Consider the following 19,534-nt stretch of genomic DNA (forward strand, 5'->3'; position numbering starts at 1 on the left):
GTTGTTGTTCAGCTGAATACTAATAAAAGAAAAGAGAATAAGTTTCACTGATAGAAAAAGAAGAGAATTGCTTCAGTTTGTTGCTTCTGTTAGTGGCTGCTCGCTTACTACCAGTTCATTTCTAAGCTGAACAAATTATATTAATTATGCTGCATTCACATGTTTGAAGATCTAATCCTTTAAATGATCTAATTCTGAATATGTAGTAATGAGTCCCATTTGTGTATGTTTCTGAACTACAGCTGTTGATTTATAATTTTCATTTCCGCCTGAAATAATAAGATACACATGGTTAGAATGTCTAGTCATATATGGCTCGTCTCATTGTACATTATAAGGAAAACCACCTAGAATATTTTGGAGAATATTCTCTACTTAATTATAAATTGATATCACCTTATTAGTATGTAAACTATTTCCCTACCATATTATAGATAGCCTAAAGCTCCCTATTAAAGAGCACTGCCCCCATAAACAAACGAAGGTTCAGTGCCACTCCTCTCTTTAAGATCATTCAAGCACCATCCATCTCTCCAGCAACTAGCACTGCTACTTTTTTTTTGATGAAGTGAGTGGCATTAATAGAGGCATCAAGAGGATGCAGAATTGGTATAATTACAAAATGTGGCATTGTAGCTTACAAAATGTCACTGGCTGACTGTACAAACTATCTAAGCCAGAACTTGTTAACGCAGAGCAAGTCCTGAACTCTGCGTTAACAGCAGGGTACAGACTGGACCAACTAAACAAATTGACTAAGCACCTTGCCTTCAAATTACCTAAAGAGGTTGATGCCCCATCAAATGATCTTTGTGGTATCCCCATTTAAGCTTGTCAGCTGTCTGGGGATTTATGTGGCAATGCTGGAGTCTTGCAAGACGATCAATCAAATCATTCACTTCCCAATCATGCATGTCTCTTCTGAATGTCAGATACCAGTTGGTCCCTTCTCTATTTGCAACAATACCAAAGTTGGGATCTTGAGCAATTTTGAACAATTCTGGGTAATCATCCTGAAGAGTTGTATTGCCAAGCTATTCGTCTGTCCAAAACCCTAGCAGTGCACCATTAGACTTCGAAGTGAGCATGCTGATCAAAGTGTCCCTCAGCTGTCTAATACCCATGCTGATCAAAGTGTCCCTCAGCTGTCTAATACCCTTCCAGAGTCCCACACCATGAGGAAGAGTAGAGGTCTCTGTGCACCATTGATTCAGTCTTCCAGCTTATCTATGATGACATATTTCCAGAGCTCTGCTTCTTCCTAGTTGAATCTCCAAGGCCTCTTCACCCTCATTCTTTTGTTATGGAAAGCAAGGTTCTTGATACCAAGACCATGATATTTTTGTTGGATGACCTCCCATTTGAGAAGGTGAAATTTGTGATTCTGGTTGTTGCCTTCCCACAGAAAGACTCTTCTTATCTTGTCAATCTGCTGAAGGACCTCTGTTGGCATTGGAAATAGGGCCATGTAACAAGTGGGCAAGCTGTCTAGGACACTATTGATAAGTGTTGGCCTGCCAGCAAGGGAGAGGTATTGCATTTGCCATGTTGCCAACCTCTTTTCAAAGTTTTCAACTACCCCATTCCAGATTTCAGTGAATTTGAACTCAACACCCAGAGGTAGACCCAAATAAGTGGAAGGAAAAGAGCCAATATTGCAACCCATTATATCATCCAACTCCTCATATTTGATCCTTCATTAACAGGGTATATAGTGCTCTTTAGCATATTCACATGCAAACGTGAAATATCTTTGAAAATAAATAAGTTAGATTGAGATGTATCACTTGTGATCTTTCGACACCACTGAAGATCAGAGTGTCATCTGCAGAGAGCAAATGAGATACAATAGCTTGCGATCTCAGGTCCCTTCCGATCTTGAAAGGCTCAATCCATTGCAAGGAGCTAGCTTTCTGGAGCATTTGCCGAGACCTTCCATTGCCATGATGAATAGGAGAGGTAAGATAGGATTGCCCTGTCTAATGCCTCTTTGAGGGGAGAAGAAGCCCACAGTACCCCTGTTAACCAGAACGGAGTATTTGACTGTAGAGATGCTAAATTTGATCCCTCTTATCCATTTGTCACCAAAGCACATTTGCCTCTGTATGGTGAGTAAGTATGACCAACTTACTTTGTCAAATGCCTTTTCAATGTCTAGCTTTAATAACAACTCTCATTCTCCACTCTTCAGTCTCCAATCTAGTGCCTCATTAGCAATGCTGTTTTGATCCTATTAGCCAATAGCTATGAAGCAATCTTGTAGGTACTGCTAATAAGACTAATTGGTCTGAAATCTTTAAGTTCAGTCGCCCCTTTTTTTTAGGGATCTGGGATATGAAGGTGGCATTGACAGATTTTACCATGTGACAGTGATGATGATAGTGTATCCAAGCATTGGTGATTTCATATTTGGTAATCTCCCAGGACTGTTGGAAGAATGCCATAGTGAAACCATCCATCCCCAGAGCCTTATCTGGTGCACAACTTTTAATGGCCGAGAATATCTCATACTCTTCTCGGCCATGTATCGAATGAAATTGAAAAATACCTAACACATCTTTAACTCAGATGCAGTGGTATTAGTTCTTCGGAGCTCAATCTGCACGAGTTAAGGAGGGATTACCGGATTAGTGTATTTCTTCCAATTAAAGTAGATTCAGGAAGCAATAGAGGAATTGGTCCTTACCTTGAAGAATGCAGCTGGCAACAGTGTTGAACTGAAGAAGTCTTCACCGAGTTGGATTCATGGTGTTCGTGAGAATTTTGAACACCCAAATGGATACCACTCAAGTTTAATGCAGATCTGCCATGCTTGCGTCGAAGAGAAAAGGATTTTTGGAGCTCCAACAGACGTCCTTCAATGTACTGGAAAATGCTTCTTGTTCTGACATGATTTCACGCTGTGTTTCCTTTTTTCTTTTTTCTCTGGTTTAGCTGAGAGGCTGTGTTTGGGCTTGAGTCACTTTTGGACTCCAGCCATTTATAAGTAAACCCCTTTTTTATTGATTCTCAATAAATGGGCATTGTCCATGTTTAATTTTTTTTAAGAAAAAGATCTCATACTCTTCAGACTCTCTTTCCAGCTAAGTTTTTTCTGTTCAAGAGATTCTTGCTAAATTCTCAAATCTAGCAGAGGGTCTCCAAGGCCCATTCTCCATGTACAATTGCTGATAGAAATTCAAAATCTTCTCTTTGATGTCTGCTTTATCATCAATAATGAGCTCCCATATTTGTAGTTTATCAGTATAGTTGTATCTTCTGTGAGCATTTGCCAAGCTCTGAAAATACTGTGTTCCTATCCCCATCCTGGGCCATAAATACCTTGACTTTTGTCTCCATGAAATGTCCTCAATCTTTGCTACCTGTTGTAACTGTGTCTGGAGGTTGAATATTTGAGCCTTTTCAGCCTCATTATGGATTCTTCCATCAGATGTTTGCTCCACTAGAGATAATTCATTTAAAGCCTATTCTTAGATCTTCAGCTTCTATACTACTATGATTATGAAATCAGGACTGCCCATGACTTCATAGCTATTCCACCCGTCTTTGACAAAATCAAGAAACCTTTCTGTCTGTAACCACGTGTTTTCAAACTTGAAGTAGGATGAGCTAGAGTGCCGTTCCTCACACTCAAGCATCAAAGGCTTGTGATCAGATATCACTCTAGGGAGAGCCACCTGTTTTATTGCCTTAAGCTGTCATTCCACTCTTGTGAGATCACCCGTAAAAGCTCAACTCCTCTACACCAAGTATAAAGTGCACTTTGAAGAGGTAAATCCAAGAGTCCCAAACCTAGTATAGTATATGAGAAACTTTTCATACCTCTAGTCCTATGACCTGAATTTTCTAAAAAAGAAATGATAGTTTCTAACTTATTTTTTCATGTTTGGTTGGTGAGTGAAATATTTTTCGAAAAATATTTTCTAGTGTATGATTGGTGAATGAAAAACCCTTTTAAGGAATTATCTTTTATTTTTGGCTAGAGAGTAGAAAATGCTTTCTAGAAAAATAGTTTTTGACCTAAAAATCAATCTCGATAATTGATCCGACACCTAACCCCGACACCCAATTTGAAACCTGACCCCTACTCCTGACACGGGGCTCGACTTTTGAACTGCAACCCGACCCTAACCCCGACTCAAATTGGGACACGATCCCAAGATCAAACCCATGACCTAACCTTGCTTGAGACCCGACATTCAAACTAGAGTATGATCCCGACACTTTTACCTAAAATCAACCCGAGACCCGACCTCGACCTGACCCGATCTAACCTCGACCTCGACCCGAGACCCCAACATCCAACTCAAGATCAAACTTTTGAAACAAAATTTGACCTCGACACCTGATTCGCGACTCGACCCCTGATTCCGACCTTGGACTTGACCTCGACCCTGGCTTGAAACTCGACCAGAGACCTAACCTCGAAAACAAGACTCGACTCTAAACGAGAGCCCACCCCAACCTCAACCTCAACAACCAACTCGAGACCTAACCCAAGATTTGACCCGATCGAAGAGCCATCTCGAGACTCGACACCTAACCGAGACTAAACCCCAAAACCGATCGCAGATCGTAACCCCAATCCTTACCCGAGACCCGACCCTGACCTGACACTCGACTCATGACCCAATCCCGACCTCGACATCCAACTTGAGACCCGACCCAACACCTGACCCAATCCTCGACCCGTTCCGACCCGACCCCAACTCGAAGACTTGACTTGATCGAGAGCCAACACTCGATACAAGACCTTACAATGACTTGAGACCCGACCCGACCTTGACACCTGACTCTAGACCCTTTTTGAGACTCGTTCTCGACCCCGACCCCGACCCAAGACCCATCCTGATACTCGACCTCAACACCCGACCTCGAAACTCAATCTAAGACCTGACCATGAGACCTGACCCGAGCCTTGACCTGAGACCTGACCCTAACACCCAACCCTAACACTTGACTCGAGACGTCTCCTGAAACTTGACCTTGACCTTGACCCTGACACCAGATACCGACTTCGACGCAAGACCTGACGCATTCTCGAGACCCGACCCTAATCCGATCCGACACCTGATCTCAACACCCAACCTCGAGACACGACTTCACACTAGATCTGAAATTCGACCTCTTATTCTAACTCGATATCCGACTCCGACTCAATTCGGAACTCGGTAATTGGGTATTGAATCAAGGTCGAGAGTTGGGTCTCGAATTGAGAATCAGGAGTCGGATCTAGGATTAGTATTGAGAATCGATAATTTAGACTTAAGTTGGGATGAAAACTTGAGGTGTGGTTCAAAATGATTTTGGACAATGTTTTCCTCATCTTTTCTATTGGAAGTCATTTTCCTTAAATTTGAGAAAAATAAGTTGATTTGGAAAACATATTCCAAAATATTTAAGCCAATTAAACATGAGAAAATTGGAAAACATTTTCCTTCATACCAAAGACGCCCTTAATGTTGATACTTTTCCACAACCTTTTGTCCCATTGTATTATGATGTCCCCCTCTGGTGCCATTTGCTTGTAAATCTGCCCAGTTAGCCCATCTATTCCCCCAAAGAGAACCTACTAGTTCTTGAGACCAATCCTCAATTTTTGTTTCTTGAAGATGCAGTATATCAGCCTTGCACTTCATTAATAGAGACTTAATGGTACTCCTTCCTAACATAATTTTTTTGAGGACAGTTACAATTGTATTTCTATCAAACAAAACTTGGACACTCAGGAAAAGTGCTAAGTTGAGATCTCCACAAAAACAGCAAAAAGGTACAAAAGAACCACTGTCCAAAAACCTATATTCTTATACATTGCCAATTAAATCAACTAAGTCACCTACTTTGCTCCATATATTTTGTTTACACCAAAATAAGAACCAGTTGAGAATTTTGACTCTCATCTGGAATGCGCCTCGTGACTCCTACCCCTCACCCTTATTGGTTCAGCATCTTGAATTAAACCTGATGTAGTCTTTTTATTTCAGTTGTCCCTTTCTTCTTCTTTGTGTTTGATTCACATTCTGATGAAACCCTTTGTTGCACCTGTTCCTGCCTTCATTGGTCCATTCTAAGGATCATATCCAATAATTCGTGTTCAAATCCAGTGGCATTGATTCCAAAAGCTTTGCATGCCTTAACCATGACCAACTTGTCCATTTAGAAGTAGAAATAACTGGAGTTGTATGAATAACTTGCTGATTCGGCACACCATCCCCATGCCAGGGAAGAAGAAGGAAATCATAGTAGGATATAGAGATTGTTCTGTTTCAGAAACTTCAATCAGGCTCGCAATCTGCTTTGGGAATATACGGTAATCAGGCTGCTGAACTTGAGAACCAAGAAAATCAAGTTGCTGGGGATTATCTTCCTATTTCCTTCGTCATTGGCTTTGAATTGCTTGGGCATTCAATATCTTCAGTTTCCGACACCAGATGCTGAAGTTCTTGAGCTTGTAGTATGAATGAGATTGGGTCTAGAGAGTCGTGCATATGCGACATGGGTTGATTAAAAATACAGGGATACTGAGCCTTGGGTTCCAAATATTTTTGGAAAAACTACCTAATTACACAAACATTTCTATCATATTTACTAATTCTCCCTATAGTTTGAAAATAATTACTTATTGTCTCACTAATTAATAATTTCATACTGCATTTATACACCTAGATACATGTATTTTTAGTACCAGATACACTGAAATAGGGAGTGATGCGAACGAGAGAAGGAGAGACGCGAGTAAGATAGTCTACATGTGAATCACACTATATACATGTTTTTGGGATACTAGATGCATTCCACATACATTCTGAAATACATTTACATAGGGGAGAGGCTAGCGAGAGGAGAGAGAGAGTAGATACTTGCAAATCAACTTGGATACAGTGTATCTAATACAAATTACACCTAAATTTGACCCTATGTATCCGAGATACATTTATCTAGATGCACTAGATACATGTATCTGGATGGACTAGATACATGTATCTGAAGTTCAAATTCTAGTAAGATTCATAATATTGGTAACTCACATGAAGGGAAGTAATTTGCTCCTAAACTAGTGGATTTGTGGTGTTTGCCCAATATTTCTCCCCTTATTCTTCTTGGATTTGGGCTTTTTTTGGTCAAAGGCATTACTAGCATAATTCGAAGGCCCAACTTTATAGAAAAAGACAACCTTTTTTGCTGGTCCATTGTATCTATAAGTCGGCCCCACTTCGTGATCACGTGGCAGATTTGAATTATCTGCATATTTCACGTGCCATGCCAGAGGCCTAGCCACTGTATTGAGCTCTGACTCCCTCGCAAACTCTACCTCTTAGTCTCCAACCTTCTTCTTTCCCTTCGATCAGAGTTTTCACCGGCGACCCATATCTTTGTGTGTGCATCAGGAATCACCTAGATTCATATCTCAAATCAACTACTTTTAGCTCCAATTTACAGGGGATATCTCTACAGTTCTCTTTAATTCAAATTCTCACCCATAGTATCTTCATTGATGTCCACATAGCCACCACAAAAATTGCCAATCGTTTGGAAAGAGCATGTAGAACAAGCATGTAGTGGTATTCAGAAGACTTTGATCCATTGTTCTTCAGAAGATCACTCCTTCGTATCCAAATCAACCAGCGGGGACCACCAGTCTAGGGATAGTCTCCGGCCATTCCAGAACCATTCTCCCACCTTGACTCTGGCTGCTTCTTGTCGAGATAACATTTCAAAGAGAAAAAGGTTGTACGAAATTGGGGAAGCCTTCAAGCCTGCTGTCATCTTCCATCTGTTGTAGGACCACTTTTGGATTGTATCATGATTTGGGTTAGCATGGAAGAAATCATTGAATTTTCCAACCAGACATTTTATCCAGATATTTGAGATTATCTGGGATGGCTGCTGAGTTGTTTGATTGGATCTGTTAGACTCCATTGATGGCCACTTCTCGATCCTCGAAACATCATAATAAGACATCAGTTGAGAGTTGGGACACCATCTCTCCGATTTCAGAGTAGTCTCCATAAAAATCTCAGGATCTTGTTCGCGATGTCTTTCCATCCTCCATTATCTATATCCTCTAGATTACGGATTATTTCTTGTCACCCAGCCATATTTCAACTCGAAGGAATCTGCCGTAACTGTTCAAATTCTGGTAAACCCTGTAAATATAAGCTTCGATTTTCCTACTCCACCTTTTACAGAGCTTCCCTTCTCCCTTAGAAGCCTCTTTCATGGCTTCTCATACCCATCTCAAGCTGTTCTCATCAATTCGAATCTTCTCAACAAACCTCCTACTGCATTCATTAAATCATAAACCGTCTCCCGCGATCACCACTAATGCCAATAAGTTCAATAGATTTATTGCCGCAGAAAAAAAGGTTCTTCCCTCCATCCTGGAAGGAGGAGAGAGAGAAGAAGAAGAGAGGAATGGGAAAAGGAGAAATAATTTCTGGTGATCAGAAGGATCACCGTAGAGAGAAGTATCGACAAAGAATTTCTATTAGGTCTTTGCCTCGTAAGATATGCCTGGGAGCTTAGGAAAATAAAATCTATGACTATTAGAGTTCAAAGTTTATGGCACGGCTACTTTTTAACCGACCAGCATCATCTAAACTTTGAATTTCTTTTCATTGCTATACCAATTTACAGTACGTTGATCATATTCTGGAACTTTGCAAACACCATATCTCTTTCCAGTGATTAAGAATAGATTTTCTTTCGAGTGTAATGCAAGAAGCACTTTCCTTTGTTGTACAGTTACCCAAGACTTTCTGGAGGAAAGAATTCCAGCTCCAATTTTCTTATGGTAATTGTGCACTGTTCTAGAGAGTTGCGTCAACTTTCTATGTTTCCAGAACAACCAAAGTCAAGATGGTTTCTCACTTGGAGTTTGAGGGAGGGAGCATGTTAGAATATCAAGTGAATATGCATCTATATTCATGTGTCTAGGTTCATAGTCCTTGAATGATATATTCTCTGTACTAAATTATATAGAATATTTATTCAACTTATATTATGGAAATTAATAACCCACCATATTGTACGTAGCGTAAAACTCATATGTAAGGAGCACCTCTTGTACATTGCCTATTAAGTTAATAAGAAGTTTCTTCTATATTTAAACACACATATCTTCATATGCTGGCACACTCATTGAATTAGAGTACAGTCTGGGAATATTAGTTCACCTCCAATGGCATGACCAATTAGCACATTTTTTTAAATCATTTTTCACTCTTCTCCTTTTAAGTCTATTAAATAGGTACATCTTAGTTAAGCTGGTTTCAATGAAAAGAGAGTTGTATCACTGGATGGAAGTAGTTGTTTTCACGTTTATTTAGATGAGATGAGAATACCTTCTCTCTTTTTTTTAATCACAGAGACCATAAATGGTCATTTTCTAAATAAAAAGCAATTGGTTTGGACCCCAAAAAGGCCCAATATACAAAAATCGGCCCAATATTTAGAAAAGTATACAGTTTGTAACTGACTGATTGACCATGCTTTGTGGCCTGTGCCTATAGGTATACATCTAGACACCTGGTATAAAGTAACAAAAAGCTTAAATCATTTGACCAGATTGTTACCCACAATAATTTATCAAGTAAATTGTCAACTCAACCAACTGATTGACGATGATGCTGCGTGCCTGTAGGTTAGTATCAATGTTAAAATGTGTGACCATTTCATCCAAAAGCTTTTATTTTCTATTTGGTTGCAGTGAGACTCGAACCTGGAACCTTGCTCAAGGTCCATTTTTCAACACAGTCATAGCTAGACCTATTTATATTCTTGGTTTACTCAATTTTAGGCCTCATGCTGTGTTGCCACCTATGTTGCTCGAACTCTTCAAAAATGTTATCGGGTGTGTGTCGGATCCTTCAAAAGTAGTGCAATTTTGGAGGATCCGACACGGGTGCGGCAACAATTTTGGATAGTCTGAGCAACTTAGGTTGCCACTATGTTGCTCGAACTTAGGTGCAGATCTAGAGGTTGGATTCTTCATCACATACCTTTGAGGATTCGAGGATGTTGATATGAGTGTAGATACGGATGCTGGGATACAACCAATAAATGTATATTACGGCATAGATAAGTATATATTTTGATTAATTAAAGTGATGGAACCTAAACTAATTATATATTTTTACAAACACCAAATATTTTATTCAAAAGATATGACATCAATATACCCCGTGTAAGACTGTAATCTCACAAAGTGGGGTCTGGGGTGAATAGAGTGTGTGCGGACCTTACCCCCCTACCTTAGAAGTAGAGAGAATGTTTCCGATAGACCCTCGACTCAAGGAAAAAAAAACAAAACAGTCCCGCAAAAGAAATAATAGTCCGATGTAGGGGTGTGCAAAAACCGATTTAACCAATAAACCGAACCGAAAAAAACACTATTGGTTTATTGATATTGGGTTATTGGGCTAACGATTTTTAAACGGTTTTGCAAAATTTTTTATTGGGTTATTGGTTCGGTTTCCGGTTTTATAATTTTTGTTAATGGTTAAACTGATAACCCAATAAGACTATACTAAATTTACTAGTCTTATTGTTAATGGTTAAACGATTGTTACTTTCACACTTTTTGTTAATGGTTAAACGATTGTTACTTTCACACTTTTTCCTTTGAATGTGTCTAATGTCTAAACTTGCAAGAAAAATGATTGTTACTTTTATGATTATTACTTTTATGCTAAATGCTGGAAAAATCATATGGTTTATTTGAAAATTTTCTTATCGTGTATATAATATATATGAGTATTTTCTTATTGGTTAAACCGAAAATCGAACCGTTAAGTACCATAAACCGATTAACCAAAAACCGATAAGAAATATGTTATTGGTTTGGTTATCGGTTTGAAGTATTTACAAACCGAAAACCGATAAATCAAACCAATAACACCTAAAACCGAACCGAACCGACCGATGCGCACCCCTAGTCCGATGTACAAAAAACAACAAATAGCAACAGAACAGAAACTACAGTAAAACAATCTCGTATAATAGCAAAGCATCTCATACTTTATACGACTATATGTATATGACATAAACCAAAAGATCATAAATCAAATACCTAATCAATCTGTACTTCTTTGTCATAGATGTAGTCAAGCACCCAAGGTAAGTTGACCACACCCGGTGTGATTTCCACACCCACATCCACACCCAAATTGGGTTGGATCGACATGGGTGTGGCTGGGATTTTGAAGGGTCCGAGCAACATAGACGAGGTGTGAAGTGCCTCACATTGGATCAGAAAATGGATTTTTGTCTCTTTAAATGGTCTTGGCAATACTCATCCTATGAAACTTTTGGGGTTTGAGTTACACCCAATCCCCGCATATTCTTTAACAATCTGGACACCTTGAAATTACCCCCTGGGGGCTGTAAATCCCACCTCATCAGGCTTTGCTGATGAGTTTTGATGTGAATATAAAGTTCCTTATCAAAAAAAAACAATCTGGACACCTGGTCTAATGCAAAGCTTAAACATCATTTGACCAAGTTGTTACCTGCTACAATTTATCTGTTTAATTGTGACTTACCTAACTATTTGGCAACATTTGTCCAGTCAAATAATTGTTATTCTCATGTCTGGGAGATACTGCAAATTTATCAGAATGATTGGACTTGCCTGCGGAATACTGAATTTCCTCTTCATGCAGTTGACAGAATTGAAAGAAATGGAGTGCATTCCTTTAACCATGATGAAGTGTCTTTGTCTGCCCAGCCAAGCGAGTCTGCAGTTTCTCCGCACGAGGGTCAAACATCACAGTCTCATCATCTTTCACATATAGATAATGCAGCCCCAACTTCAAAAGTTGACCTTGAGAAGGAATGTGATGTTTCTAGAGGTCTTGTAAGACCACGGATATTTTGCCTTGAGCACGCAATTCAGACTGAAGAACTGCTGCATACTAAAGGTGGAGCAAATGTTCTTGTGATCTGCCATTCAGGTAAGGTTCCTCATGTACAACCTCGTTTGAATTGTCTTAATGATGATAATACCAAAGAAACTACTAAAGTTTTCAGTTTTTTCTAGTTCTTGGTGTATTGAACGTTTTTTACAACTTTTGATTTCATGTAGACTTCCAAAAAATAAGAGGACATGCTGCTGTTGTTGCAGAGGAAATTGGCACGACATTCAAATATAATGAGATTCCGCTGGCTAATGCATCTCAAGGACATCTTTCATTGATTGATCTTGCAATCGGGGATGAAGAACAAAACAAATGTGCAGAAGATTGGACACTGAAATTAAATATTAATTTAAGGCACTGTGTGAAGGTGCAAAGGAACTGTCCACTTAAGAAATTAAAACATGCATTGATTTTGGGTGGATTATTCTCTGATACAACTCGTAGTTCAGATTCCTTGAGTCTCCTCAAGTGGCGGTCCAGAAAAGTGCGCTCAAAGAGAAAGTTGAATCATTCAACAGAAAGTACACCATTTGCAAATGTTCAAATAGCAAAGGTAGTTTCAGGGTCTACAGTGGGCGTGCAGAATGTCAGAAAGGGGAATATAACAATCCAGTATTCCAGGAAAAAATACAAGCCTAAGGATTGTAGTTCTGCGCAGGTTTCCAGGGTTTTCATGGATCCATTTAATGTTCCAAAAGAAGTTTCACTTGCAGATGCAAAAATATTAGGAAGTACTCACCTCAGGGATGAAAATGCAGGCACCGCTTCTTTAGCAGAAAGGTTCTTTGCTTCTTCTGATGGGAAACCCCGATTGCGAAACGAACATGAGATGCTTTTACTAAAGAAAGACCGAAATGGGGATCTCCTTGCACCACAAAAACCAGATTTACTTGTGACGACATCTTTAATGGTGGAATTCGATGAAGCCCAGGCTGAACTTTGTACTACTGAGAAGTTTTCCTTGGAGGATAAAACTTGTGATACAAATTCAAATAGTTGCCATACAGAGAATAAGACCATGGCTGCAGAGACTAGTGGAGAAACAGAGATAGCACATGTGCATACTCCTGCATGTACATCCATATATGTGGTTCAAAGCACTGCATATAATGAAAATTTGGAGGAGAATCGGGATATGACGGAAACTGTCATCAGAGATAAATCTGATCATCCGACGGAAGCAGATTTTGAAAGAGATCATCATAGTGGGGATGATAAAGCTATTATGACCAGATCTCCCATGCCTGTTAACTCCTCAGGATCTTGCACTGATGGTCCTTCAAGAAGTTGTGATAAGAAGATTGAGGATCAAGACTCGCAACAATTTGGCTCAGGTAGTGAGACATCTGATAGTGAAACTTTGCTCAAATCTGTGGAGCAAGAAATCCAAATGCATAACTCAGTTAAAGACATAGCTGTCTGTGACCATGTCACACCCATAGAAGAAGCTTCTGCCTCAGCAGAACGTCTCAAAATGACGACAGAGACATCTAGTACTAAGCACTCACAGAGTGGTGATGACATCTCTGAGCAGCATACGAATGGAAAAAATGGTGGCAAAAGGAGGTGTGAGCTAGACCTCTCAACTGATTATGGATGTAGTGTTAGTGGCTTTGTTAAAAGTCCATGTGAAGGTTTAAGGCCACGAGCTAGGAAAAATGTACCTGGGAGCAGAGTTGATACTAAGGAATTTCTTGAGAAGAAACCTATGGGAAATAAGGTGGAAAGGTCTTTACATAGTTCCATCATTCCCAAGGATAAGAAAGAACAGAAGAAGGGAAGTCATAGGTGTAACTTGGAAGGGTGCTGGATGAGTTTCCAGACAAAGGTAGAGCTGCAACTGCACAAACAGAACCGGTGCCCCATTGAAGGGTGTGAGAAGAAATTTACCTCCCACAAATATGCTATGGTTCATCAACGCGTTCATGAAAATGATCGGCCCTTGAAATGTCCATGGAAGGGGTGCACCATGACATTCAAGTGGGCCTGGGCAAGAACTGAACATTTGCGCGTACATACTGGTGAGCGGCCATACAAGTGCAAGGTTGAGGGTTGTGGACTGACTTTTAGGTTTGTATCAGATTATAGTCGGCATAGACGAAAAACTGGGCATTATGTAGATGCGGCCAATTGAGATTAGTTACTTTAATCAGATCGATGGGTTGTGTAATGTACCAAATACTAGACTGGGGTTGAAAAGGCAATCATGTAAACTAATGGGCACTTATCAGTTTTAGCATGGGGTGGTAGTAGAGTAGCTGTGTGCAGGATCATCTTTTAATTAAAACTGAAAATTGCATGTCATTCTTTCGAATTTCTTCATCTGTGAAGAAAGTCTGTCTCGTGGTACTCTGGTAATGCTGGACTGGACAGTCAATATAGAATAGAATAATAACCAACAAACTGAAACTGCAGCTTCTGCTTTCAATTGAAGAAACTCTCTTTTTATCTTTGTCAATAAATTCTGTTGCCCCTTCCAAATGTTTTCTAACTAGTTATTTTCGCTCTTTCAAACCTCTACAACTTTTAACCGCATTACATATTTCTCGATATTTTAACATTTTCTAATGAGTTTCTTCTCTCCCGAAGCCACAAAAATAAAAGTTGAAATATCATTTTACCCCTAAACTTAATTTAGTATTTTATAAAATATCTAATTAATTAAATACTAAATAATAATCATAGCATGTTATGATTAAATATTAAAAGTAAAAAGTGTCAACTTAAATGAAGAAAAACAAAAATATTCATCGAAAGATATTAGATATTTTTATTCTTTTAAAAATTAATTAATTACATTTTTTTTTATCTTTTGTTTTTTTTTGTATTTATTTTCATTGCACTTAATATCATACAAACTAAAAAAATTTTCTCTTCTTTATTTATTATTTTTCTCCTTTATTTATTTTAAATTCATCTTCATGACTCATATTTAATTATCTATTTGTTTGTTATTCTTGATATAACTCTCATTCTTTTCATATTCATAACTTTCAATTATTAACAGATGCTACCTATAAAAGTTTTTAAATACATTGTTTGTGTTTAGTCTTTCGTATTTCAACCTCATTTATTTTATCCTTTGAGCTTCTACCTGTATTTAGTAGTAATAATTATATTTTACTCATCTTTCTATCTTGCTTGCACTATATAAAGGTATACAAAAGAATAGTAACTTACGACATCAAGTAAATTTATTTTCTTTTGTGTTTAAGAGCTTATATTTATAAGGTAACATGAAACTATTATGATTATTTGCTATTTGATTCATGTTTTTAGTTTGACTTGGTGAAGAAGATTTTTGAATTTTTCTTGATTGTGGAAGATGTTGATAAGAACTCGAAATATTATGTACTGATTTTATATTTCTTCTTCCTTCTATATTGTTATGATCAAAGTCTTATGAGAGATGTGTATATTGTATTTTTCTTTTATGTTTTTATTTATTTTTCTCATTATTAGACTTCTTTAATTTGATCTTCTATGAATTTTCAAATGTCGTAGTTTTGTAATTTTAATCATTTTATTGATCTATAAAACATTACACGGGCATGTGTTCAGAAACTAATTCGTATAAGAGCACAAGTAGAAGTGAGTGAGTGAGTTTTTTTAACCAATAGGCCATGAGGGCATTTTATTGATAAAGGAAAAATAACAGAATAAAACAAAACAAAATAGAGCTGGTCCATTTCTGGACCCAAACAAAACAGATAGAAACTCAAGGAACTGGAAAGACCACTCTTCAGCTCCTTCGTCTTCTTCATAAGCTCGAGCTATGGTTCGGCGGCGATCGAAAAGGGGCAGGCAGCTGTAACTCCAGATCTTGTTCACCTCATGGTCCAAGAGGAAGCTAGCTTGAGTAGAAGACATTGGAGACACTCAAAATTCTCACTAGCGCCATGACTCTAACTCGTTGAAGACTCCTTCAGCATAGCTTTATAGGACCAAAAAGCTTTGTAACAGTGAGTACCGCTACCCCTAATCCCTTAAACACTTGATAATTTCATATGATTTGATTCAACTCACCGCTTAATAGATTGAGCTCCCAAAAAAGCTAATACCACTATTCAGGAATGAGGTTTATCATATCTTATGAATTTAACTTTCTGTGGAAATTGGTATATTTGCTATTCAACTAGTTGTTGCTTTAGCTATACCCTGCTTGTTTTGGAATTTTCTTATGCGCAAGTTTGGGATTCTAAGTTTTTCCATCTGTATGATTGCTCTTCCTGCACTTGGAACTTGCTCGAAACTAGTATATGTAATATGATTTGTACCTGGTCTATCAATGATGTTCTTAAGAGCTAATGAATCTGTCTCTAGTGTAACAGGGTAATTTCTGATTTATACAATGCTCAAGCCCCAATCTCATTGCAATTACTTCAGCTTCTAGACAGCCCCTTCCCATGTTGTTCTTGTTTCAGCATATACAAATTCTCCACTGTCACTCCTCACACAAAAGGCACTGGACATAGGACCTGGGTTGCCTTTACATGCTCCATCAGAGTTGCATTTGGAAGCTCCCCTTCCAGGGACATTCCAAGTAACAACTTTTGTGATTAGAAGTGGAGTATACTCCTCTAAGTATTGCACAATGCAAGGTTAACTCTTAGGAATATCCATTTGTAACACCCCGTAACTAGAAAGAAGTTAAAAATTGGAAAGTCATTTTTGGAAACAATATAAAAATCTGGAAAATTGTTAAGTATGTTAAGTTGAGTTTTTGGTCAACTTCAAACGACCATAACTCCTAGCTCAAGATGATTTAGGTGTATTTCCGGATATTATAGGAAAGATCTTGCAATAATCTTTCCAACGCCATCGAGCTTGCGCGATTCGAGTTCATATGAGTGAGGTATGCCCATTTGAAGTTGGGCTGTTCAAATAAGGAAGTCTAATTCGGATTTTAGAAGGGCATTATGGTCTTTTCCATACCCCATGACGTAATTTCATTTTTGGTAATTAATTGGGGTCTAAGCTGATAGGATTCAGTTTACACTTTTACAATATTGAGTTAGGATTTTAGAGAAGAGAAAAGAAGAAGAGAAAGGAGGAGAAGAAGCCAAAATCGTCAAATTCTCGAAGCTAGGATCGTTGATTCCCTACAAGGTATGTGAGTTCACACAGCGTTGGGTTCGTTCACCCACACTCCAAATATGTTTAATTCAGCATGAATTCGTCCTAAAAGTTGAAAGTTTGAATGTTCTTGATGTGTGTTCTTGAATTTACTTTCGTTCTTGAATTTGGGATGAGATTGAGGAGTTCTTGAGAGTTTAAGGTCGATTTTAGAGTTGTGTATGATTAGATTCTTGTGTACATATTCTGGGTATCTGAATCTAAAGAGAATTGGAGAAAAAGAATCGAATTTAGGCGATTTGAGGTTAGAAAACGAAGAATGAACAAGTCGGCAGAATCTGGGTACCAGGTCCGCAACGCGGACCTATTCCTTAGGATTGAAAAAAATATCTTTGCGGAGCGGAGCGGTCACGAACTATTCTGCCTCAAAATTTATTTCGCGACCAAATATTTAAATGCATCTCCGAGTAGCGGACTAGTTTCCAGATAGTAATTTCTTGATCTTTTCTCATGTTTAACTATCTAAAAACACTCCTAAACATCATGAGATTTTTCCTATCACAAATCACAATCCTTGAATCCATAATTCAATTCAAGAAAACTTAAGAGTCAAGTCAAGAGAAGTTAAGAGTCAAGTCAAGAGAAGTTCATAGAGTCTTCCAAAAGACTTTTACAAATATTTTAACTTTGTTTTAAGACTTGTGTTTTGAGATCAGTAAATAGTAAAAAGTTTGAAGTTCAGTTCTTTAAAAGAGTATATGGGGACTATGTATTTCCAAAGAGTTTAAAATATTTTCACATTTAAAGAAGAAAGGAAACCTTGATTTCCAAAAGAGCCTTTGAGCTAGTTTTCAGTAAAGAGTAAATGTTTTCACATTTAAACAAGAAAGGAAACTGAGATTTCCAAAGAGCCTTTGAGCTAGCTTTCAGTTAAAGGGTAAATGCTTTCACAATTAAGCAAGAGAGGAAACTTTGATTTCCAAGAGGAGCCTTTGAGCTAAGTTTTTGAGTAATTATCTCAAATCACAGAAAGAAGTATGTTTTTTTAAACATAAGAGCTAGTATCATATTTTGGGAGTAGTATTGAGCATCGATATGGGGGAGAGTTCAGACAACTCACAATCCCCATAAACTATGTAGCCATCATGGGTAGAAAAGGGTTATATTTTTTAGATGATTCCTTAGTGCTTTTTAGCATAGACTAGTGGATCCACTTAATAGTTCAGATTCTATACCCCCAGCAAGGTATAGGACGGCCCTTGCAGCGTGAGGCAAAACGTTGTATCATCACGATAACTCTTAAGTGATGGTTGTCGGTTATAGAAACTCCCACAACAGTATTTTGTATTTTTATATACATCAGAAATATTTGTATTTTCATATACAAACAGAGTTCATATTGTATCTTTCCATACATACAGAGTCATTATTGCATTTCTAAATACACAGAGTTGAAAACCATGTTTTAAAGCTTTTCTTTATACTGCATTTATTTACACTACTTAAAATCAGTTCAGTTCAGTTGAGCCAGCTAAGTTCTTCATTTTCTTTCAAGCTTATGTCTTGTTTTAGAATTCCCCTCTCATACTCGTACATTCAATGTACTGATATCATTTGGCCTGCATCTTATTATGATGCAGACATAGGTAACTAGGATCGCCATCCAGCTTACCGTTGATCAGTTGAGCACTTTTGAGTCTTGTGGTGAGCCTCCTTGCTTTCCAGAAGATCCCTTTTATTGCTTTCGCTATTATTATCAGTTCATTAGGATGTCGTGGGGTTTGTCCCGATATTCATCTCAGTTGTTTTAGAGGCTTCATAGATAGATAGTCAGATGTTAGTTCTTTAGTTTTTTCATTGTATTTATCTTATGTTGAGACTTGAGGTTGCCTTAATGGCCAGTTGAATGTTCCTTTATAACATTCCGGTTTATTACATTGATTTATCTTTGTTGAGTTAAGTCTTTCGAAGAGGGCGCCCTAGTTCTTGTTTACTATGGATAGGTTTCCTTTGTTTTTCTATAATAAAATAAGCTGTCATCAGGGACCTTGTTTTCCTTTTATCATTATTGCTTTCTTCCTCGGTAGCTCCTTAAAGATGTATTGTGAGGAATGGAAAAATTTTCTATCTATTCATAATGCTTCTCATACTGCTTCTGCTTCACCTGGGTTGTCTCCTAAATGCGGACTGGAACTTATCTACTTCAATAGTTCGCTAACCACTCGGTAAGCCAGGCCAAGGGTTCGCTTGGGGCCATCAATGGTTCTCGAGTGCCAGCCACGTTCGGAGTGTAGGCACGGGGCGTGACACCATTAGCCAAGGATACATAGTAATAGTGAATAAATAAATGTTCACTTGTAGTGAACATACATCCTCCCTCCATGATATATCACATTCCTTCTCTTCCATATGTTCCAAATCACCATGGCAGGTATGATTTTAAAGACAATCTTTAGTTTAGGAGCACACTCTGCATGCAACCACTTATCAATGTTGTCCCATTATTGCTGAAATGGCCCTTGAACACAGTCACATACTTC

The 19,534-nt window shown here is 38.2% G+C and overlaps 1 protein-coding gene across 1 annotated transcript in view; it reads left to right on the forward strand.

Annotated features, from left to right (window-relative positions):
• The window catches only part of LOC125833489 (probable lysine-specific demethylase ELF6), a 30,081-nt gene extending 15,925 nt beyond the window's left edge, over positions 1–14,156 (forward strand). Inside the window, exons 6-7 of the mRNA XM_049512651.1 lie at positions 11,664–11,954; positions 12,086–14,156. Of these exons, the coding sequence (XP_049368608.1) occupies positions 11,664–11,954; positions 12,086–14,052 (2,258 nt within the window). The 3' untranslated portion in view covers positions 14,053–14,156. The remainder of the gene's footprint in view (positions 1–11,663; positions 11,955–12,085) is intronic.
• Positions 14,157–19,534: the final 5,378 nt, after the last annotated feature.

The sequence above is a fragment of the Solanum verrucosum genome, unplaced genomic scaffold (assembly GCF_900185275.1).
Source record: "Solanum verrucosum unplaced genomic scaffold, falcon-dt-bn FXZP01000173.1, whole genome shotgun sequence".
Lineage (NCBI taxonomy): Eukaryota > Viridiplantae > Streptophyta > Magnoliopsida > Solanales > Solanaceae > Solanum > Solanum verrucosum.